The sequence below is a fragment of the Microtus pennsylvanicus genome, chromosome 6, assembly GCF_037038515.1.
Source record: "Microtus pennsylvanicus isolate mMicPen1 chromosome 6, mMicPen1.hap1, whole genome shotgun sequence".
NCBI classification, from domain to species: Eukaryota; Metazoa; Chordata; class Mammalia; order Rodentia; family Cricetidae; genus Microtus; species Microtus pennsylvanicus.
The window spans coordinates 4170504-4195568 of record NC_134584.1 but is presented as its reverse complement, the minus strand read 5'-3'; the positions used below and the strand labels follow the sequence as shown (position 1 = coordinate 4195568).

At 41.7% G+C, this 25065-nt stretch overlaps 1 protein-coding gene across 3 annotated transcripts in view; it reads right to left on the bottom strand.

Moving 5' to 3' along the window:
• The window catches only part of Exoc3 (exocyst complex component 3), a 32114-nt gene extending 8730 nt beyond the window's left edge, over positions 1-23384 (bottom strand). The window contains exons 1-9 of one of the 3 annotated variants that reach the window (XM_075975690.1): positions 23335-23384; positions 15193-15383; positions 11335-11554; positions 7034-7715; positions 5076-5193; positions 4175-4300; positions 1923-2023; positions 1299-1409; positions 1068-1218 (exon numbers count right to left, since the gene is read on the bottom strand). In XM_075975690.1, coding sequence (XP_075831805.1) covers positions 1068-1218; positions 1299-1409; positions 1923-2023; positions 4175-4300; positions 5076-5193; positions 7034-7715; positions 11335-11554; positions 15193-15366 — 1683 coding nt within the window. In that variant the 5' untranslated portion in view covers positions 15367-15383; positions 23335-23384. Of the gene's footprint in view, positions 1-1067; positions 1219-1298; positions 1410-1922; positions 2024-4174; positions 4301-5075; positions 5194-7033; positions 7716-11334; positions 11555-15192; positions 15384-22508; positions 22638-23254 lie in introns of those variants that run through there. The other 2 variants (XM_075975692.1, XM_075975691.1) reach the window with 2 other exon arrangements.
• Between the last annotated feature and the right edge of the window lie 1681 nt (positions 23385-25065).

Genomic DNA, 25065 nt, shown 5'->3' with positions numbered 1-25065 from the left:
TGGTGAGCTCCCAGTAGATCAGCTCCACTGTCTCAGTGGGTGGGTGCACCCCTCGTGGTCCCGACTTCTTTGCTCATGTTCTCCCTCCTTCTGCTCCTGGACCCAGCAATACCACTCCTGGGAATATACCCAAGAGATGCCCGAGCATATGACAAGGGCATTTGTTCAACCATGTTCATAGCAGTATTATTTGTAATAGCCAGAACCTGGAAACAACCTAGATGCCCCTCAATGGAAGAATGGATGAAGAAAGTGTGGAATATCTACACATTAGAGTACTACGCTGCGGTAAAAAACAATGACTTCTCGAATTTTGCATGCAAATGGATGGAAATAGAAAACACTATTCTGAGTGAGGTAACCCAGACCCAAAAAGATGAATATGGGATGTACTCACTCATAATTGGTTTCTAGCCATAAATAAGGGTCACGGAGTCTACAATTGGTGATCCTAAAGAAGCTAAGTAAGAAGGTGAACCAAGGGAAAAACATATAGTTATCCTCTTGGCTATGGGAAGTAGACAAAATTGCCGGGGAGAAAATTGGGATCTTGGGGGTGGGGTGGGATGGGGGTAAGGGGAGATGGGGAGAGAAAAGGGAGAAGGGGAGGATGGGGGGAACTTGGGGAAAAAGGAGGATTGGTATAAAAGAAGGTTGGATAGGGGAGCATGGAAGAACAATTCTTAGTTAAGGGAGCCACCTTAGGGTTGGCAAGAGTGCTGATGATTTCTGGGTTTGTTGAATGTTCAAATTTCATTCCAAACTGAAGCTGATTTATGTGACCTATGCACTCTCAGCTGGGTTTTGTGATAGGTTTCCACATACTTATCAGGTAATTTGCTATCAGTTTGATGCCTAAAATATCCTGAGAGTCTTTATCCAAATTTGCCTACGAAGGGTCCTACATCATACAAGGCAGCCAGTGGCCCTCTGGCTGTAGCTTAGCACAGACGCAAGGGAATGTCTCAGCTCACGTGCAGCTTCTACATGAGGCAGGTGACAGTGTAGCCCGAAGAGCATGAGACCACTCCATGCTCTAGCCCCAGGGATGGAGGAGCCAAGCATACCTCTAGATCCAGGAAGACTTCCTCTAGCAGACTACTGCAGCCTTCCTTAGCAATGGCATCTAGAATCCCATCCATGCTTGGCTGACTCAGACACGGGCCCTCCTCTGCTTCAGTTTTCAGGTACTTCCTTTTCAGACTGACGATGGATTCTCTGCAAGGAAACATCAAGGGCTCAGGGAAGAGCTGCATGCTTGCATGTTGTCTGCCTCACCCTGTCCCATCACCGCTCACTTGAAGGTCTGGCAGTTGTTGATGATGGCAATCATGTACTGCACGTAACAGTGTGGGTGCTGCCGGTTCCTGAGGTGCTCTTCTTTGTAAAGCTGGGCTTCATCTTTGTATCTGAAATCACATCAGGGGACTCAAGCTGCCTCCAGGGACAGCAGTTTTAGACCAGAGGAGTCTTTAAACACCAACAACATACTTTTAGATTGACAGAGAGTCAATCATGTTAAATTAATTGTAGCAGGCTTTGAAATATAGTTTGATATTCTGACATGAAGATACTCTGAAACATGTAACTGTAACCAGGAAAGTATCACTTTATCTCATGAACAATTCACTCCACAATTTACATAACAGGACTAGAGGATGACTCAGTAGGTAAAGGTACTTGTCTCAGAAGCCTATCCACCTCAAGTGGACAACTCACAGGGAAAGGCCCACTGGGACACACTGTATCACATGTCTCATCGGTTAGGATGTCTTCATCGTCGCATTCTTTTACTTCTTTATAATATTTTTGCATTTCTGAACAACAAAAGGAGGCTAATCTTTTAATAACAGCATACTAGAATCAACAATTGCCCTTAAAACACACAATTTGTAAGTTAGATCAATGGCAAAAATACATACCTGCTTAGGAAAGAATTCATTTGCTGAAGACACAAAACCAGCACCTTTGTTTTCAAATCTTCACTTATTTGAGCAGCAACTTGGAGATTCTGTTCAAACATCTAAAAATTGAAAAACTTAAAAATCTGAAATAGTCTTGCAAGAGTATAGAAAAATATTCCAACCATTAATAAAAATTCTACCTGGGATATCCTTCTCCAAGGTCTACCCTGGTTAATCTGCCTGACTCTTCCTGCTCAACACACCCTCCCAACCTGCTAGATCTAGCCTGGATCCCTCATCTAGTGCCCTGGCCTAGTCCAGCCACCCCTACCTCACCTCAACCAACCTCTGGCTCCTCCCATGGCCCACCCTGCCTGTTCCTGACCATAGGCCCCTACTGTACCATATCCAACCTCTCCATCTGGTCAGATCTACTCGCACACTCCAGGCTTGGAACAAGACACACATCCTGCATACCAGTCCACCTGCTTTCATTCTTCCCAAGCAATTTCCAATCTCTAGGTCCAACCCGCCTGCAATCTTCCCTTCTATTCCTCCCAACCTGCTCTGTCACGTCAGACACAGAAGTAACAAAGAAGTCCATATGCCCAGAATACCTCACAAAAACACAAACAATATGAATGATCAAGCCTTTATCTTTCCTCCAAAATGTACTAAACCTTATAAAAATGTCTGCCAATGAGAATTACCTAGATGAATCTCAAGAAAAAGAATTCAAAAGAACAGTTAAATTCATCAAAGAATTCAAGGAATTTAAAGAAGACACAAAGAAGCATCTGAGTAAAATTAAGGAAAAAGAATTTACAACTGAATAATGCCTGGGAAAATACAAATATAAGGCTGATAGAAATACTAAAGACAACCCAGGACTTAAAAAACAGATTTCAACAAAAATAAAAAAACAAAAGAAAGAAAGATAAGATCCAAATGAACAGAATCAGAAATGAACAGGGAAACATTATAACAGATGCCAAAGAAATTCAGAATATTGTAAGGAAATAATTTAAAAATCTATACTCCATAAGTTGGAAAACCTAAAAGAAATGGATGAATTTCTAGATTTAGGAAACCACCAAAATTAAACCAAGAAGAATTCAACAACCCAAACAGACTCATAACAAGTAAGGGATATTGGAATAATAATAAAAGGTCTTCTAGCTTAAACGGGGGGGGGGGGGGGCAGAACCAGATGGAGTCACAGAAGAATTATACCAGACTTTCAATGAAGCTCTACAGCCAATCATCCTTAAATGGTTCGGGAGGGGGGGGGGGCTCTAGCAGGCCTGGCCCCTCTACCCCATTCCCTCTGCCTTGCTGAAAACTGTTGGATTATATTCCTAAAGCTAGCTACCAAGGTCTATTCCCTTATATGGCCATTTCTTCCTGTTGAGGTCCAGCTCTCCAAGCATTGAAATCCAACAATCAAAAGCCCAGTAGTGTCTGCCCAAATTAACCTGTCTAATCAAAATTAAACACCTTATCCCAATACAGGAGCTTCCCCCCTTTACTTTATAAACAGGCCATGTCTGTCTCCTCTTTATGCAGAGGCAGTCCTTTGTCCCTCTGGGACAAAGACCCTCCTCCCTCCCTTGTTTCCGTCCCCTTTCCCTTCTCGGTTATCTCCTGTCTTTGTCTCTTATTCCTGCCCATTGCCTCTCTGGGGCAAATACATCTTTTTGGGCCAATGATTTGGTCTTAGGGTGTCTTGGCCCAATACAGGTCCTCAATGTGTACATGGGCCTAATATCCAGTACTGTCCAGTAATAAGAAAGTATCTTTAAAAACGTCCCTGGATTTCACCAGACTAAACTCAATTGTGGCATTTTTAAGATAAATCTTGACAGTTTACCAACACAGAGTGTAAATAAGCACAGAATGGGAGCACCATGCATAGCCAACATATGATTAGCTTCCAGTTCAGACCCAAAAAGATCTGGAAAATCTCAAGTGATCCTGGGTGAAATAACTGAGCAGAAGCGATGAAACCACAGCACTGGGTGATAAATACTACTTAGTGAGAATAATCTTCAGACTCCACTTTGTTTTTTAGCTCCAGAAAGAGGGGAGGAGGTGGAAATTTTTAATAAAGAAATAAATTAAAAAAAAAAGAAAGCAGAGACAGGAGACATCAGGGAAAGGGTGCTCTTGACAACTTTACTAAATTGTGAGGACTGAGGTATTCTGTCTAAAAAACCAACAGACCCTATTACCCACATGGGAAATGGGACCTGTGAATCCAGAGCTTTTACCTGGAACACAATGGCAGGAAGTGTAGTCTGATAGTAGCCATCCTGGTCTGCTTCTGGCTCTGTCTCTTTGCTCCAGTCTTTCTTGTCTGTTTCCAGTGCCTTTCGAAGCCAGGCAATGATGTTGGACTAGGAATTCGGTATTATGGAAAAGGAAAGAACAGGCTCTAAGTTATATTTTCCTCACAGCACTTTTAGCTGTGAAGACCAGGTGCGGCTTTTCACAGCAATCCGTGCTCCTAAGCATAGAACCTGCTAGAGCAGGCATCTCACATGCAACTCACATATTCACACTGTGTGAAGTGCTCATACTGGTCTCTGCATATGTGGACCACCAAAACCCTAACTGTAGATAAAGAGGGGAAAGCATCAAGAAGGCTACGGATGAACACGATGCTGGAGGATAAAATCAGATGTCCAGCATCTGATGGTTAGGCCCAGTCCATTAGAGAACAAACTTAGCAGCCTAGTCACCTCAGGTCACAGCAAAACACAGGTCTCCAGACCCCAGGGACACCTAGTAGTGGCTTAGATGCTATTTCGTTGCACGTTCCATCTTACTGAGACTGTTCATTCATTGTGAAACCGATGTCAGCCTGGCCCTTGGGTCCCCAAATTGGAACACAGTGCTAAGGTGGCTTATGCTACCTTAGACACAAGATCTTGCCAGCCAAATGGGTGGCACAGGCTGGCTCCTCCAGCAGAAGAGACTCACATATCTGCGAAATATATTCAAATGAGCTCCAGAACCAGAGTCAGGTATCCCTTCTTTAACAGAAAATGGGCATGATAAGATGCAGAGAAACAGCTAGTCTGTTGAGGGAGGGTTAGTTCAGATGTCTCACCACATTCCAGACAGATAACCGCTAACTACTTTCTGGAACTGCAAGCCATTTCTACTCACCGTGAGTGTTGACATGTATGTGTCAAGCAACTCAGAGACCACACTTGAAGAGAGTAGAGGCTCCAGGGCACTAACTTCCACTTCTGGGGCCAGCTCCACATTCCCCATCATCTCTGTACTGCAGTGAAAACCAGGTGTAAATGACAAACCACAACAGAACACTCTCAAGTAAGTCTATGTGTTTGACTTGACATGTAAAGGCACTATTCTAGAGATCTCCACCAATCAGGAAGAACAGAGGTCTCATGGACAGCACAGAGTGAAAGGCCAACGATTTGGAGGCCCCTCCATGATGTTACCATGCAGGCTATACAGCCACTTACGTAACCTCAATATGGCCTGATGAGGCAGAGGGAGCCCACACTCAAAGGCAGGGAAGATACACAAAGGTTTGTCTGTTTTAACTCACTGTGTCTCTAGAACTGAGACACGACCAGGCAAACAGGAACTGCTGAACTGGCACACTCAATAAGAAGATAAATGGACAAGTACTGTTATCTGGAACACTAAGCACTGCCGTGAGTCACTAACGCCTTCAGGGGTGAGACTAAGGTAAGGAGTAAATGTCAGTGGAGGAAACATGTCTGCAGAGAAAGAAAGACAACATTCATTTTCCTGTGCAGAAGGCAGGGGAACAAATGCTAAGTTTCAGAGAAAATGTGTTTGTTCATGCAACTAGGTTCAAAAAAGTCTAGAACACACAAAACACTATGCTCTAGGCTTGGTGAAAGACTATGGAATGGAATAGTGGAGACTATTTGGATCTCCCAACAGTGGTTAAAAACTAAGGTTCAGGCCCGTACATGTAAAAGCTATAAAACAATGGGGCCAGAGCGATGTCTCAGTGGTTAAGAGCACCTGCTGTTCTTTCAGAGGACCTGAGTTCACTTCTCAGTGCCCTTGTCAGGCAGCTCAGTCATCTTTAAATGCAGTTCCAGTGAATCCAACACCTCCGGCATCTGAAGGCACCTGCACTAACATGTATGTAACTATATGCATACACATATATAACTCCATATAATTAAAAGAAATAAAAATAAATCTTTTTAAAAAGGTATCAAATGATGCCTGACAAATTCATTCTGTTCATATCTTTCTATATAAATAGTTAAAGCCACACACAAAATAAACCTCACTGTTAAAAGCATGGTTTCTTTCTCCACAATAAGGTGGGCAAAACCAAAGAAATTTTAGTATACTACTTAATATCGTTTTCTACCCATAAGTCCATTAATTACCTAATCTTAAAAGTAATCATGATAGCTTCCCAGTGACATTTTTTTCAAAGTCCCCCTTCACGTACTTCATGCATAAAGTGGCTCGTGTTCCTTCACATAAAGTAATAGTATCAAGCTGTAATGTAAAAGGAATAACTGATTTTTCTATATAGTCTACATATTTTTTCTATATATTCTTGTTGCTATTTCTTTATTTTTGAGATAGGTCTTGCTATTCTGTCCAGGCCATGCTCAAACCATCTTTCCACTAAACTCTTGAGTTCAGAAACTGCAGGTAAGGACTACTAAGTTAGTATACAACTGTTTATATTTGGATGATTAACTGTTGCAGTGTACTGATAAGGAAAACAAAACCTGGTAATCTCTTCACCAGCCTGGTGACCCTGAACAGTCACTGAATTTCTTACAGCCACAGAATCCCAACCTATAAAAGGTTCCAATACTATACCTGTCTCAGGAAATCTCTGTGAAGAAGCAAGAACGCACATAGTTAGCATAGAAAACAATACCATGGCAGACAGCAGCGACCATGTAGAAACAATTGTACCCACATGAGACGTGGTTCATCCTCAAGGGTAAGTCCCCAACAGGCAGAACAGAAAGACTTTCATAAACCAGAAAAGGGCATGGGTTCAAAATGCACGAGACTGTAAACTGTTGGTCAGTGTGCTTTTACAAGTTTCTAAGTAAAGAAGACATAAGGCATGAAATCAGCTCTACCTGGTATAGGTATTTAGGACCCATGTCAAGAGGCTCACAATCTCATTGGCCTCAAGGTCCTCTGACGCCAGGTCCTGCATTCGAGTGCTCAAGGCCTGGTGGTACATGTTCAGGAGGTTCTTAAAAATCTCATAGTGGGGAGGGAAGCACTGGACCATCAGGTTCTTGGCAATGATGAGATCATCCAGGACATACTTCCTGATGATCTCCAGGTGGCGCACAAGCCACATCTTGTCAGACTCTCTGGTGTCTGCCTGTGTGCCTTCAATTCTAGTTGTCACAGTTCTGTCCAAGATGGCAAACATTTTTTCCTTCCAGTTTTTGGGCCTCCCAGGAGGAACAAACCCAGTTTGTTTTTTTCGATCAAGTATCCGCCTGTCAATTTTTTCTTCCCTTTCAATGATCCTGACCACGGAGACCAGCAAGGTGGGATCGCGGCGGACAGTGACCAGTGATCTTTGCAGCACCATCCACAGCTGCTTAGCCAGCTCATCAGAGAGCCCCTGTGTGCTACCAAAGTAGCCTTGAATGAGGGTCATGTCCCGCTTATTCCCACTGTCCATGCGGTACTGCTCACACATTAGCCCGTCCCGAGAGCACTCCAAGTCCATTAGCTTCCGGTGGGCCTGCAGGAGAGCCCCTTGTTCGATGAGATCTTGGGTCTCCCTCACAATCTCAGGCACTAGAGAAAGGTACAAGTTGACTCAGTAAAAATACATGAAGGCTGTGTGTACACAAAGAGATGACAGCAGGTAAAGAAGGGGGCACCTGGCATCAGTCTCTCTATTGGACAGCTGCCCTGAGAGACCCTAATGGTCTATAAAAGACTAGCAACTCCTAGAAGGCCTAGATGGAAAGTAAGTAATTACAGTCAACTTCAGCTACATGTGCTTCTTCTAAACCAGTGAATGTCATCTTTCTTGAGCTAAGGTGGGTTTCAGAAAAAATCCCATGCTTCAAGTATGGTGATCCATGTTCTGATTATTGATGGTTGCTTCTAACTATTTTATAGCTACTATTATTGATGTGAATTCCAAGAAATAAAGAGGATGACTACCTTCCTTTCTCCAATTTTCTTTCTATCCCTTTGGAAGTCTAACAGAAGGGCATTCAAAAGCATGTGTGTGCGTGCTCATGTGTGTACATGCATAAACATATAGGACATGTCAGAAAAATCACTATGGATGCTCAGGCAGAGGAAAAAGCTCATAAAACATGAAAGGATCCTATATAAAACAATCTAAAACCAGAATTCTGGAAGATCCCAACATTTATGTAAGAATCAAGTGCCAAAACAGAACACAAAGCATGCTACCAGCATGCTTCATTAAAAAGTTAAAAAACAAAGTAAAACAAAAAACAAACAACAGCAACTAAAAGCCAATTCAATACATAATGCTTCAGGAAGGACCTGATGGCAGGTCTACTGACATAAAGATTAAAACTGTTTAACTAAAGTGGGCGCAAGGCCATTTGAGCAGGTAGGAGATGGAACCAAAAAAATGTTAGGAGAGAATAATGGTAATTATCAGGAACAGAAAGAAAAAGGCTTAAAGAAAGTAGACAGAGCCCAGATGAATTCATAGACCCTTAAGGCAGACCATCATATATATACTGTCATAACCTCAAAAGAAGAAGGGAGAGACCCTTTAGAGAAATAATGGCTAGACACTTCCAAAGCTTGATAGAAGACACTAATGTAAAATTTTAGAAGCTCAATGACCTGTAAGAAAGGCAAACCAATTAACCAAACAATGAAAGAACCCAAGAGAAGAAACATCACATAAAAGGACTCCTAAAAAAATATCACTAGCAGATTTCTCATCAGAAATTTTAGACACCAGATGTATTTGGGGATTATATACTAAAGCACTAAAAAAAAATACTAGCAATTGTTTTTCCTTTTCCTCTTTCTTTTCTTTCCTCTTTCCTTCCTTCCTCCCTCCCTCCCTCTCTTTCTTTCCTCCCTTCTTTCTTTTTTGAGAGTGTCTCAATCTATAGTCCACACTGACCTCAAACTTTCAACAATATTCCTGCCTCAGCCTTCAAGTGCTAGGAGTACAGCGGTGAGCTACCAAGCCCAGCTTTTACCAAGAATCTTTTATCTTTTAGAGAAAAAACTATTATTTAAAAGTGAGAGAGAAATTAGGATTCCCAAAGATGAAAAAGTTAAAAATCTTTACAATTAGACATGTCTGCAGTCTGCTAGCAGGAATCATATGGGGGAAATGAAAAGGCAGTAGACGGCAGTAGACGGCACCTTGTAAGAAGACAGTAACTGGGAGTCATGAAGAGATCTCAGCTAGTATTGGTGACACACACCTGTAACTTTAGTACTTGGTGGTAGAGGCAGGAGAGTCAAGAATTCAAGTCATGTTTAGCTATATAGCAAGTTCAAGACCAACCTGAGTTACATGAGACAATCTAAAATTCTCAGAACAAATAAATAATTTAAGTAAAATAGCCCTCCCCCCAAAAAAACAAAACACAAAGTAGGGAAAAATCTCAACAAAAGTAAAAACAAGAGCAAGTGTTTAACACAATTTTTTGTTCTCTATATGTTCTGAAAAATGAATACAGTATCAGGTTGTCTTGGGACATATACAAAGTATAAAGAAGAAACTGAAGAGGGGTGGGATAAAGTTATAGAGAAATACAGTTTTTACACGTTAGTGAATTTAAGATCTGAGGATGGAAGAGTATGCATATTCTTCTTAACTGCACAGGGACAACCTACAGATAGATTGCATTGAGGAAACAAATTGAGTCTCAATAGATTTTTAAAAATATAGCTGTTCCAAGATATTTTATTCTTCAAATAAAACAGAAAAATCTAGAAATCAGTGACAGAAGGAAAACTTAAAGATAAACAAATTTTGTCGAATTAAACAATGTTATTAAGTAGAAACCCCAAGGGAAAGTGAAAGATATGTAGAAAAGAATGAAAATGAAAATACAGTATAACAAAATTTGGAGGATGCAGTACAGGAGGAATAACTGGAAAACACTTTCTAGAGCAGCTTCCATTGAGAAGAAAGATCTCAAACCAACAACGTAACTTTACAACTTAAGGAAAGAAGATGGGTTAGACAGATGGTTCAGCTCCCAAAACCTAAACAGATGCTCACAACCACCCACAGCTCCAGCTATAGGGAATCTAATGTCCTTTTCTGACTTCTATAGGCCCTACACACGCATGTGGTACACAAATATATATGCAGGTAAACACTCACATACATAAAAAAATAAATCTTAAAAAAGGATAACTAAACCCAAAGCTAAAAGGAAGAAAATAATAGAGTTCAAAACATATAAACAAAACAGAGAATACAAAAACAGAAAATAAAAATCAATAGCGATAACTTGATCCTTTGAAAAGATTAAGAAAACTAGCAAAACCTTAGCTCAAATGGTCTAAGAAAAAAGATTCTAATTAAGGTAAGAAAATAGGAATATTTTACTAATTTTTCAGAAATTTATAAAAAGGACTATAAGGTAACAATCAAAAACTGAGTACGTACCAAAAACCGGGATAATCCAGATCAAACAAACTCCTGGATATAAAAACCTACCAGACTGAGAAGCAGAACAGTAGAAAATCTGAACAGATCTCTCTACAAAGAAAAGCCCTAACCTAGTCATATCACTAGTGAATTGGTCAGTGTTTCTTGAGATTTTCTGGACACTGAAAAGAGTTCATGACTAGAGACATACATGTGGATGAGCGGTGGAGCATTCTGCATTCCCTAACACAGATAGCAAAGGAATAACTCAGGCCAGTCAGCCAGGCAGTCCTCTGCCTCTTCTCCAGGAGTCCCCCAGTTGTGGCTGTCACACTGAGACTCCTCCTTGCTCTCTCCCATCCCACCTGCTCCCATCCCACCTGCTCCCTGGCCTGTGCACTTACTTGCCCTAGCTTAAGAACTGCTGTTGTCAGAGATCCTCTCTCTCAGGGCCTGCCTCTCCTCTCACCAGTCAGTTACCCTATAAACATACACTGCTACCTGTCCTTGTATAGTGGACTCCTAGTCAAGCACCGGCTCTGCAGTGTATGTCTGCGCATTACCCTGACACAGAATAGCACCCTCTCCGCTAGTCTTTATTTACATTTGCGCAACTGACCCTTTCCACTCATGTTCAGAGAAGGTACTGCACACTTGAGGACAGGCCTAAAAAGCATATTGCAAAGAAATGCTGGCCATGTTTCACAGGGCTCCCAGTGTGTGAAGGAAAAGCAGGTATGTGTGGGAAGGTACCATCATGAGTGTTCTAGCAGCCACCCAAGTCCTCGCCCCACTCACCGGAGAATATATTCTTGAGGTTTTCCACAGCTGCGGCCAACTGGCTGTGCTGTACCACTGCATCTTTTACGTCCTTGAGACTCTCAATGGTGTTGATGCTCTGTCTCCAGTCCTTGCTGACGTCAGCCAGAGACTGCTGGATATCCTTGACATCATTCAGTGCATTGTGAAGCTGGCTTAGGCCTGTGCGCACCCCATCTAGCTGTGACTGGATTGCTGCCTAAAGGAGACACCATGCAGGTAAGAAGAGCCAATGACAGCCATATATGATTTCCTAAGGAATAAAACTTTCCAAAGAGAATCAAGTCCAGAAAGAATCATTTAAGGGAACAAAAATCACTCAATTTCAGAAAAAAAAAACAATTTGATGGACTTACACAGTAACTTTTTGTTTCTTTCAATACTGCCTGGGAACAGAACAATGTTATATTTTAAAGCATCAATGATATTTAAAATATCATAAGCAGGGAGAAGCTTCGTTTAGGAGAATTCAGGAAAGAATCACCTTAAAAAGGAATAGATTAACAAAGATTCTATCATAGCCAACTTAGTAAAACCCTATCTGGATAGGGAAAAAGCAAAGACCAAACATTAGTCCGACTGACTAAAAAAAATAACCAACAAAATTACAGTAACCAGCAAACTGCTCTCAATAACTAAATATAAAATGGCCTTGATCCTCCAATTAAAAGATGTAAACTAGTTGACTGCATTGGAAAACAACAACAACAACAATAACAACAAAAGAAAGTCCAAACAGGATTCAAATGTCTATTATCTACAGGAATCACACTTACCTGCAAGGACACTCACATTAAACAAATGAAAGCTAAAAGGAAGGTGCCCTAGTTTTTCTGAAATAGGATAAAGTAGACTTCAAACAAAAATTAGACCACTATTCTGAGATCTGATAAAGTAGTCTTAGAAGCAAAATTAGTCAGAAGATATAATGACTGATGTATATTAACAAAGGGAACAATGCATCAAGAAGATATAACAAGCCAGTCAGAGAAGAGAGAAGCCCACTTGCCCTCAGGAACCCTTCCACACCCTTGGTTCCAGATCCCAAAGTCCAACCCCACTGACACCCCTTCCCACTCCACCACCCCACACAGACAGATATTAGCTGCTCAGGTGCAATGCTGGACATACCACCACTCAGAAGAACGGCTCCATACTATGCCAGTCAGAAGAACAGATAGGCTGATTCAGACAGAGATACACTACTGGGCCAGAGATCACAGGGGCTGCCAGAACCCCAGATAGGTGGCCCACCTGCAGACCTCCTCCACTCTCTCAGTGCCCCCACATGCATTACCCCCAATCCCCATTCTCCTCCTTATTACCATGTCCTACCCCCAACTCAGGAAGAGACTTCCTGCTGGACCAAAGACCAAGCTAGCCTCCAGAATTCCAGCCCCAACAGGGAGAGTGTCTAATGGAGTAGATGTCATGCCAGCTGCTGGAAATCCAGTCAACAAAGACTAGAAAGGCAGGAACAAAACACCTATCCAACAAAAACAAACTCAGAAATTGGCACCTAGATCTACAATCCTCCCAAATCCAGACGCCTAGACAGCAATATAAGAACACTATAAGCCGGGCAACATGCCACCACCAGAGCCCAGTTATCCTACTACAGCAGTGGTGGAATATTCTAACACAGTTGAAGTGACCTTAAAATCAACTTTATGCAGATGATAGAGGAACTGGATATCTTTAATCCCACCACTCCAGAGGCAGAAGCAGGAGGATATGTGTCTGTCTGGGTTACAAAGTCAGTCTGGTTTATAAAGCAAGTTCCTGGATACCCAGGGCTGTTACACAGAGAAACCCTGTCTCAAAAATATAAAAAACAAACAAGACAAAACAACAACAACAACAAAGAGGAAATAAATAAACCCCTTAAAGAAATCCCTCATGAACATTGGTGTCAAAAATAAATCTAAGAACACATCAAAAAGATCATCCATCATGATCATAAAAGTTAGTCAACACAATATATTATATATTATGTTTATAGGTATTTAAATCTATATTGTGTATGTGAAAGAAAACATGGTATTTTGTCTCTCTTCTCTCTTACTGTTTTCTCTAGTTCCTTTCATTTAGACCAACAGATTTCAACCTGGGAATCACAACCCCTTTGGGGGTTGAATGATCCTTTTACAGGGGTCATCTAAGACCAGTAGAAAACACAGATATTTACATTATGATTCATAACAGTAGCAACATTACAGATATGAAGTAGAAACAAAAATAATTTTATGGTTGGGAGTCACGACAACTGAGGAACTGTATTAAAGGGTTGAAGCATTAGGAAGGTTGAAAACCACTGCTTTAGACTCTTTCCTCACACTTCATAAACCCCTTTAAATTTCATGGTGTGGTTTTGACGTATGCTTTGAGTTCTAGTAATGTTTCGTTTACATATGTGGGTGCTTTTATATTAGGGGCATAGATATTCAGGATAGAGACTTCCTCCTGATGAATTGTTCCTGTTATGAGTATAAGGTGTCCATCTCCATCTCTTCTGATTGATTTTAGTTTGAAATCAATCTTGTTAGATATTAGTATAGCCACACCCGCTTGTTTCTTTGGTCCATTTGATTGGAAAACCTTTTCCCATCCCTTTACTCTGAGGTAGTGTCTGTCTTTGCTTTGTGGGACCCTAGTCTGTTTGGATGCTCACCTTCCTAGTCCTGGATGGAGTGGGGAGGACTCTGGACTTCCCACAGGGCAGGGAATCCTGACTGCTCTTTGGACTGGAGAGGGAGGGGAAGGGGGATAAGGGGAGCGGGAGGGAAATGGGAGGAGGTGGAAAATTTTAATTAAGTAATATAAAAAAATAAATAATAAAAAAAATTTCATGGTGTGTTTGTCTTTGTGTGTGTACTTAAATCTAGTTTCTCATTTCTGAAAGAAAACACACAATATTTGTCTTTCTGAGTCTGAGTTATTTAATGTAAAATGATCTCTAGCTTCTATCATTTATTTCCCTGCAGGAGATGTAGTTTTTCATCCTTCTTTGCAGTTGAGTAAATCTAAGCCAGTTCCATGTCTTGGCTCTTGTGAATAGTACAGCAATAAACACTGATGTGCTCATAGTGTCTCTGGTATGTGACTTAGACTCTTTTGGATATATATCTGGGAGTAATATAGCTGGATTGTATGGTAGGTTTATGTTTTGATAATACACCTCCATACTAATTTCAGTAGCTATACAGTGCTGGGATTAAAGGCAATGCACCACCACCACTCAGCTGTCAATTCTTTTTTTTAATTGCTCTATTGGTATTTTACCTGTATGTATGTATGTCTGTGTGAGGATGTTGGATCCTGGAGTTACAGACAGTTGTGAGCTGCCATGTTGGTGCAGGAATTGATCCCGGGTTCTCTGGAAGAGTAGCCAGTGCTCTTAACTACAGAGCCATTTCTCTAGGCCCAGTCAATTTTTAATGACTATTTCTGGAGCCTATTTGAGTTCTTTTCAAGGTGTGTTTGCCTATGGTTATAGCTTGCAGTGTTCTCTATTTCCCTTCAGCATTTTCAAAGTTTTAGGTCTTCTGTTAAGGTCTTTGATCCATTTTGAATTGATTTTTGTGCAAGGTGAGAAATAGGGATCTAGTTTTATTCTTCTATATGTGAATACTGCATTTCCCCAATACTGTTTGTAAAGAGACTATCTTTCCCAGTTATGATTTTGATTCCTTTGTCAAAAACTAGAGTCATTTGAGAGGATGGAATCACAATTGAGAAAAATGTCTCCATAAAATAGTGCTGGAGGCAAGCAGGATAGGGCAGAGGAGAAACTCTCAAGAGAAATATCTCTGTCCCATGATTCCTATGGTCCCCTACCTTTAGCCTGGCCTCCACAGAAGCCTTCTTCCGAGCCTCCCTTCTGCGATACTGCTCCACTTTGTCCAGCTGGTCTGGGCGCTGAAGCATCCCAGCAACCCTTTGGACTGCTGTTGCAACAGCCTCCAGGTCTGTCTCCTTCATGGTCAAAAAGCAGGTAGAATCTTTGCACATATCATACCACAGGTACACTATGTACACAAAGGAAAGGGTATGTTAAAAAGGATGAAGTGATGGCACCAAACTTAATATGCAAAGCTCATGTGATCACAGTGCAACTAAAGGAAAGTTTTTATAATATTTAAATCAGTACACCAAAAAAAAAAAAAAAGCTAAACTTGGGTCATAAACTCCTTAACAAAACCACAAATCTTTGGAATTCAAGTTTCACCTTAACAAAGAGAGGCAGGGATATCTCAGAGGCATAAGAGAGGCACACACAAAGGATATTTATACAGGCACTTAAGACTACTATGTCAGTTGGGGTGAGTTTCTGGCCCGCGGCGCCAGCCTGGGACGGGGAGCTCAGAGGTTCCTTGGCCCCCTATCCTTCTTGGGCTCTCTGCAGGGCCTCTACTCCCTGGATACTGCCTCTTTCTTCCTAGCCCACCCAGCTTCCATCCAGAACCCTCCCCACTTCGGCCCCACCGCCCTCTTTCGGCACATAACATCACCCAGCCCAGCCTGTCTGGGCACTGGGTCCGAATCCTTGGGGCACCCAAGCGGGCTGGAGTTCCTTTGTTTCTATGGCCTGCCTGCACCAAGCAGGGTAGGCGCTTTGTTTGCAAGCTGCCCAACCAGCACAGAGACCTGATCTCTCGGCGCCAGGAGAGCCAGCGTTGGGCACGGAGACCTGATTTCTCGGCGCCAGGAGAGCCAACATTGGGGAGAGCCAGCACTGGGTAGGCAAGACCTGATCCGGTAAAAGAAGATCCATAAGGGAGCATTTGGAAGAAGAGATGGGCAGACGCCAAGGCAAGAATTCGCCCAACAAGCTGAAAAGCAACATGAAGCCACCAGAAACCAGCGACCTCACAACGGGAGGACATGAACACCTTAATCAAGAAGAAGTAGAAAAGATTGACTTCATGAAAGTGATTGACGCCCTTAAACAGCATGTAAAAAACGCCCTTATAGAAATGGATCAGAAATATAACAGAAAGTTTGAAGAATTGAATAAATCAGTGAATGATACCCTAGAAAACCAAGGAAAAACAATCAAACATATAATGGAAAGAGTTCAAGACTTGAAAACTGAAATGGAGGCAAAGAAGAAAACACAGAGGGCCGGCTGGACATGGAAAATTTAAGTAAACAAACAGAGTCTACAGAAACAAGCATAATCAACAGAATACAATAGGTAGAAGAATCTCAGATTCTGAAGATACCATAGAGAAAATAAACACACTGATCAAAGAAAACAGCAAGTCCAACAAACTCTCATCACAAAACATTCAGGAAATATGGGACATAATAAAAAGACCAAACCTAAGAATAATTGGAGTAGAAGAAGGAGAAGAAGTGCAGCTCAATGGTCCAGAAAATATATTTAATAAAATTATAGAAGAAAACTTTCCCAACCTAAAGAAAGATATACCTATGAAGTTCAAGAAGCATACAAAACACCGAATAGGCTGGATCAAAAAAAAAACATCCCCTTGCCATATAATTATCAAAACACAAAGCATACAGAATAAGGAAAGAATATTAAGAGCTGCAAAGGAAAAAGGCCAAATTACTTATAAAGGTAAACCTATCAGACTTACACCTGACTTCTCCATGGAAACCATGAAAGCCAGAAGGTCCTGGATAGATGTACTGCAGAAACTGAGAGACCATGGATGCAAGCCCAGATTACTATACCCAGCCAAGCTTTCGTTCACTATAAATGGAGAAAATAGAATTTTCCAGGATAAAAACAAATTTAAACAATATGCAGCCACAAATCCAGCCTTACAGAAAGTAATAGAAGGAAAATCACTAACCAATGAGTCCAACAATGACCACAATAACTCAGACATCTAGAGACCCTTCACCAACACAAATCAAAGAAGGGAAACACACAAACTCTACGACAAAAAAAAAATGACCGGAGTTAACAACCACTGGTCATTAATATCACTTAATGTCAATGGCCTCAACTCACCTATAAAAAGGCACAGGCTAAGAGATTGGATAAAAAAAACAGGATCCAACATTCTGCTGTTTACAAGAAACACACCTCAACCACAAATACAGGCCCCTACTCAGAGTAAAGGGCTGGGAAAAGGCCTATCCAGCAAATGGACCTAAGAAACAAGCATGTGTGGCCATACTAATCTCTAACAAAGTTGACTTCAAACTTAAATCAATCAGAAGAGATGGAGAGGGGCATTTTATACTCATAACAGGAACAGTTCATCAGAATGAAGTCTCAATCCTGAACATCTATGCCCCTAATATAAAAGCACCCACGTACATAAAAGAAACATTGCTAAAACTCAAGGCAGCCATCAAACCGCACACACTAATAGTAGGAGACTTCAACACTCCTCTCTCACCAATGGACAGGTCAATCAGACAGAAATCTAACAGAGAAATAAGAGAATTAATGGAGGTAATGAATCAAATGGACTTAACAGACATCTATAGAACATTCCACCCAAAGAGGAAAGAATATACCTTCCTCTCTGCAGCTCATGGAACTTTCTCGAAAATCAACCACATAGTTGGTAACAAAGCAAACATCCACAGTTACAAAAAAATATTAGTAACCACCTGTGTCTTATCAGATCACCATGGATTAAAGTTAGAATTCAACAACAATGCTACCCCCAGAAAGCCTACAAACTCATGGAAACTGAACAGTCAACTACTGAACCATACCTGGATTAAGAAAGAAATAAAGAAAGAAATTAAAGTCTTCCTGGAATTCAATGAAAATAAAGAAACAACATACTCAAACTTATGGGACACTATGAAATCACTCCTAAGAGGAAAGTTCATAGCACTAAGTGCCCACTTAAAGAAAACAGAGAAAGCTCACATTGGAGACTTAACAGCCCACCTGAAAGCTCTAGAAAAAAAAAGAAGCAGACTCACCTAGGAGGAGTAGAAGACTGGAAATAATCAAACTGAGGGCTGAAATCAACAAAATAGAAACACAGAAAACAATACAAAGAATCAATGAAACAAAAAGCTGGTTCCTGGAGAAAATCAACAAGATTGACAAACCCCTATCCAAACTAATCAAACGGCAGAGAGAGAATTTGCAAATTAATAAGATCAGAAATAAAAAGGGGGACATACCCACAGACACAGAGGAAATTCAGAGAATCATTAGATCAAAAGCCTATATGCCACAAAACTGGAAAATGTAAAGGAAATGGATACTTTTTTAGATAAATATCATATACCAAAGTTAAATCAGGACCAGGTGAACAATCTAAATAGACCTGTTAGTAGCGAAGAATTCGAAGAGGTTATCAAAAATCTCCCTACCAAAAAAAGCCCAGGACCAGATGGTTTCAATGCGGAATTCTACCAGAACTTCCAAGAAGACCTAATACCTATACTCCTTAATGTATTTCACAATATAGAAACAGAAGAGGCATTGCCAAATTCCTTTTATGAAGCTACAGTTACTCTAATACCAAAACCGCACAAAGACTCAACCAAGAAAGAGAATTATAGACCAATCTCACTCATGAACATCGATGCAAAAATCCTCAACAAAATACTGGCAAACCGAATCCAAGAACACATTAGAAAAATTATCCATTATGATCAAGTAGGCTTCATCCCAGGGATGCAGGGCTGGTTCAACATACAAAAATCTATCAATGTAATCCAGCATATAAATAAACTGAAAGAAAAAAACCATATGATCATTTCATTAGATGCTGAAAAAGCATTTGACAAAATTCAACATCCCTTTATGATAAAAGTATTGGAGAGATAAGGGATACAAGGGTCATACCTAAATATAATAAAAGCTATATACAGCAAGCCGACAGCTAACATCAAATTAAATGGAGAGAAACTCAAAGCCATCCCACTAAACTCAGGAACACGACAAGGCTGTCCACTCTCGCCATACCTCTTCAATATAGTGCTTGAAGTTCTAGCAATAGCAATAAGACAACATAAGGGGATCAAGGGGATTCGAATTGGAAAGGAAGAAGTGAAACTTTCGTTATTTGCAGATGATATGATAGTATATATAAGCGACCCCCAAAACTCCACCAAAGAACTTTTACAGCTGATAAACACCTTTAGTAATGTGGCAGGATACAAGATCAACTCCAAATAATCAGTCGCCCTCTTATACACAAAGGATATGGAAGCAGAGAGGGAAATCAGAGAAGCTTCACCTTTCACGATAGCCACAAATAGCATAAAATATCTTGGGGTAACTCTAACCAAGGAAGTGAAAGATCTATTTGAAAAGAACTTTAAGGCATTGAAGAAAGAAACTGAGGAGTATACCAGAAAATGGAAGGACCTCCCTTGCTCTTGGATTGGGAGGATCAACATAGTAAAAATGGTAATTCTACCAATGGCAATTTATAGATTCAATGCAATCCCCATCAAGGTCCCATCAAAATTCTTCACAGATCTTGAGAGGACAATAATCAACTTTATATGGAAAAACAAAAAACCCCGAATAGCCAAAACAATCCTATACAATAAAGGATTGTCTGGAGGCATTACCATCCCTGACTTCAAACTCTATTACAGAGCTACAGTGATGAAAACAGTGTGGTACTGGCATAAAAACAGAGAAGTCGACCAATGGAATCGTATAGAAGACCCGAATTTTAACCCACAAACCTATGAACACCTCATCTTTGATAAAGGAGCCAAAAGTATACAATGGAAGAAAGAAAGCATCTTCAACAAATGGTGCTGGCATAACTGGATGTCAACCTGTAGAAGAATGAAAATAGACCTATATCTATCACCATGCACAAAACTCAAGTCCAAATGGATTAAAGACCTCACTATCAGTCAGAACACACTGAACCTGATAGAAGAGAAAGTGGGAAGTACCCTACATCAGATGGGCACAGGAGATCGCTTCCTATGTGTAACCCCAACAGCACAGACATTAAGGGCAACATTGAATAAAGGGGACCTACTAAAACTGAGAAGCTTCTGTAAAGCAAAGAACACTGTCACCAAGACAAAAAGGCAACCTACTGACTGGGAGAAGATCTTCACCAACCCCGCAACAGACAAAGGTCTGATCTCCAAAATATGAAGAGAACTCAGGAAACTAGACTTTAAAATGCTAATTAACCCAATTAAAAAATGGGGCACTGAACTGAACAGAGAATTCTCAGCAGAGGAAGTTCAAATGGCCAAAAGACACTTAAGGTCATGCTCAACTTCCTTAGCGATCAGGGAAATGCAAATCAAAACAACTTTGAGATATCATCTTACACCTGTCAGAATGGGTAAAATAAAAAACTCCAATGATAGCCTTTGCTGGAGAGGCTGTGGAGGAAGGGGTACCCTCATCCATTGTTGGTGGGAATGCAATCTTGCGCAACCACTTTGGAAATCAGTGTTTCGGTTTCTCAGGAAATTCGGGATCAACCTACCCCTGGACCCAGCAATACCACTCCTGGGAATATACCCAAGAGATGCCCGAGCATATGACAAGAGCATTTGTTCAACTATGTTCATAGCAGTATTATTTGTAATAGCCAGAACCTGGAAACAACCTAGATGCCCTTCAATGGAAGAATGGATGAAGAAAGTGTGGAATATCTACACATTAGAGTACTACGCTGCGGTAAAAAACAATGACTTCTCGAATTTTGCATGCAAATGGATGGAAATAGAAAACACTATCCTGAGTGAGGTAACCCAGACCCAAAAAGATGAATATGGGATGTACTCACTCATAATTGGTTTCTAGCCATAAATAAGGGTCACGGAGTCTACAATTGGTGATCCTAAAGAAGCTAAGTAAGAAGGTGAACCAAAGGAAAAACATATAGTTGTCCTCTTGGCTATGGGAAGTAGACAAAGTTGCCGGGGAGAAAATTGAGATCTTGGGGGTGGGGTGGGATGGGGGTAAGGGGAAATGGGGAGAGAAAAGGGAGAAGGGGAGGATGGGGGTAATTTGGGGAAAAAGGAGGATTGGGATAAAGGAAGGTTGGATAGGGGAGCACGGAAGCACAATTCTTAGTTAAGGGAGCCACCTTAGGGTTGGCAAGAGACTTGAACCTAGAGTGGCTCCCAGGTGCCCAAGCCAAGGTCCCCAGTTAGTTCCTTGGGCAGCTGAGGATAGGGAACCTGAAATGACCCTATCCTATAGCAATACTGACGAATATCTTGCATATTATCATAGAACCTTCAGCTGGTGATGGATGGAGATAGAGACAGAGACCCACACTGGAGCACTGGACTGAGCTCCCAAAGTCCCAATGAGGAGCAGAAGGAGGAAGAACATGAGCAAAGAAGTCGGGACCACGAGGGGTGCACCCACCCACTGAGACAGTGGAGCTGATCTATTGGGAGCTCACCAAGGCCAGCTGGACTGTGACTGAAAAAGCATGGGATAAAACTAGACTCTCTGAACATGGCGAACAATGAGGGCTGATGAGACGCCAAGGACAATGGCACGGGGTTTTGATCCTACGTAATGTGCTGGTTTTGTGGGAGCCTAGCCAGTTTGGATGTTCACCTTCCTAGATATGGACGGAGGGGGGAGGACCTAGGACTTACCACAGGGCAGGGAACCCTGACTGCTCTTTGGACTGGAGAGGGAGGGGGAAGGAGTGGGGGGAGGGGGAGAAGGGTGGGAGGAGGGGGAGGGAAATGGGAGGCTGGGAGGAGGTGGAAACTTGTTTTTTTTTCTCCTTTTCTCAATAAAAAAAAGACTACTATGTCAAAAGTATCTCTATCACCATTATTAGTTCAACTTTTCATTTCTGGAGCTGTCACCCGATTGCTAGCCAGGCCCACTGGTAGTCACTGGGAGACAATGACTATTACATACACCTCAGCAGCCCAGTGGGCAAACATGAGTACAATGACTCCCCCTTAGCACTGCTCTGGGTACCCAAGATTCCATTTCTTACATTTAACACCTTTAAAATAAAGCTAAGACAGAATGAAGATACACATTCTTCTTTCTCAAGCAGTTTGTTCCCCTAAGCACAGATATTCAGATACTGGATTAGTCAGTCTTCAGTCTGAGATACAACACTATCCTAGTCATGGACCACAGGCTATTTGCTGAGTAACAATAATCAATAACATTTTCCGTTGATTTCAACTATTCAACTTTCACAGACGTGATGAGAATAATAATAATAAACCACCTCCTAGAGCTTTTCATTCCATGTAGTTTCAGAAAACCACCAAAATTCATTGTAGATTTTCATCATGTAACTTCTCACTGTGTATCTCTTTCTTTGCCATCTCTCATTCAAGTGGAACAGCAACATTGCTAATACTATCTTTCTTCACCTTCTGATTATAAAACTACATATGTCCAAACAAAAAATCTGATCAGACAACAGAAATAGGATTCTAGAGGCAACCACTTCTAAGAGCGCTGTTTTTACTTTTTTCTTCTCTATTTCTTTATAAGTTGGGATTCTGTTGCACACATAATTGCAATTGCAAGTTTTTGTTTTCTTGCTTTGGTTTGACACGTTATCCCCAGCATTCCCAACGACATCAAAGCCGGCATAATTCTATTTACAAGGTTAGGTATTAAACTCAGCATCCAACCACTCCCACTGGCACAGTATCACCCACTCCAGCTGACAGGTGAAAGGCAGCCCAGTTGCAGATGCTAAAGGAAAGCTGGCAAAACCTTTGCAAGATAAAGATCCTTGAACACAGAGAATCAGAAGGGAAGAAATGACAGGGATCTCCACCGAGCCCGGTTCCAATGGCAGCCTGAGGAATGTCAGATTGCGGGCCAGAGGCGCAAAAGGGAACTAACTCTGAGCGTGGAAACAGCCCCGCCCAAGGGGGGGGGACGCTTGTCAAGAACAAACCCCAACCCGCCCAGGCGCCCGCACCAAAGGCCAATGTGGTCCCTCGCCAAGGTACAAACCCGCTAAGGGGCACGCAGTGCCAGGTCGCAGCGCCCCGCCCACAGCCCAACGACCCAGTCTCAGAACTGAGGCTCCTCACCGTCCGCGAAGTTGCTTCCACTTCCCGGAGCCAGACCGGAAGTGTGCAGCGTGGTCACTTCCGTTTCCGGCGTTGGGGCGGAAGGACGGGAGTAGGGCAACCTGGTCCTGAAGGCTGCTGCTGTGCGGGTAATTCGTCGGTAATCTCCTTGTTTGGCAGCGTGTGCTGCCCCTTATGACACAGACTCAGAATTAAACTGGGATTGCGGATCCTGGCCTGGCTCAGCCCTCTGGCGTTTGGCCGTTTCCCCGCCCCTCTCTTCTGATGCAGCACCTGCTGTACCCACTCCTTTTCTCAGGATTCATTCGGGTCTTGCTCAGTTCCTCTCCTTAGCCACCTCGGTCTCTCCACACCTCTCCATCTCTTTACTGTGTTGTGTGTTCAAAGTTGCATTACTTGTACTTCGTATAATTGTTTTTTCTTGCTGTCTTTGTTCTCACCCGTCCCCTAGAGGTTTCTGACAGCTGGTAGATTCAAATTGAGGAACAGAGAGTGGGGTCCTGCTGATAGCTGTTAACATAGCTCATAGAAGCTACAAAGAAAACAAAAACACAAACAAAAAAACAGCTGGTGGAATTCCTTCAGCTGAAGGAAACAAGGAAACATCAAATTGCTTTGACAACTAGGAACAGCCAGAAAGTTTCTACGAGTTTCCCTACCTCTACAGACACAGAGAGTTTTCCACACTGGTGTGAACTTTTAGTAAATTTTGGCAGGTTTAAGTTCTTCTACTAATCCATCAGGTTTGACAACTCTGCCCTAAGGGGTCTTAGTTTTTCACCTTTTCTTTATACACACTTGTTGAGTAGCACACCTACCCATAACATCACTACAAAGTCTGGGTCTCCCAAACAAGAGCATGATAGGGCAGATCTTCAGTAAAGGAAGGAACAATGTGGGTAATCTTTTATAACTACAATACAAATGATATAACGAAGTCAATTTTTGAAGATGCAGACCCTCAGTGCATGAGTTGCAATTGGGAAAGTGCTCTGATCCCTTAGTTTATGATACAGTAGGAAGAACTTCAGCTTCTTGAATGTTTAACTGCAAAGTCAGTAGGCACAGATACCAAGACAAAGCTGCAGTTTTTCTTGGTTACCTTATATCTAATGCCTAATCTACTACTGCCTATGTGTTGGAGAGTTTAGTCATGGTGCTCCCTAACAGATTCGGTTAACTAGCCTACTTAGAAGAGAACTGCTTCAGTAAAGGACTCAACTTCTGTTTTCTTACAACTAAAACAAAATTTAAGAATCTTTCTTGATTTCTATTTTTGGCTAGCCACATGGTGACAAAGCTCAACAAGCTCTTGGGGTCACAGGATGAATATACTAAGCATACTTTTGAATGTATAGGTGGATTTCTAGGCAGGCATAGGAGTAACCAGGGTCAAACTAGGGAAATAAACAAGCAGTGACTGAAAGTTATGCTACCCTGAAGCAGGAAAATGAGTATCCCAGAGCCCACTTTACACTTACCCAGAGCAAGGGAGGAGGTACAGGTTCTAAGTAGGTGGAGAGCAGATGGAGATTCCTTCTGGAAACCCAGATAATCAGCTCAGAGCTTCCTTGGTGAACGAATGTTTCCAGAAACTGTCTATCCTAGGGATTGCTAGAAGGTTGCATAGCTGTGGTGGGCCATAGAGTAGGGTAGGCTACGAAATACACTTCACTTGGGACAAATACCTCCTTATCAGCCTGAAGAGTAGTGCTGAGACTCAGCTGTTGG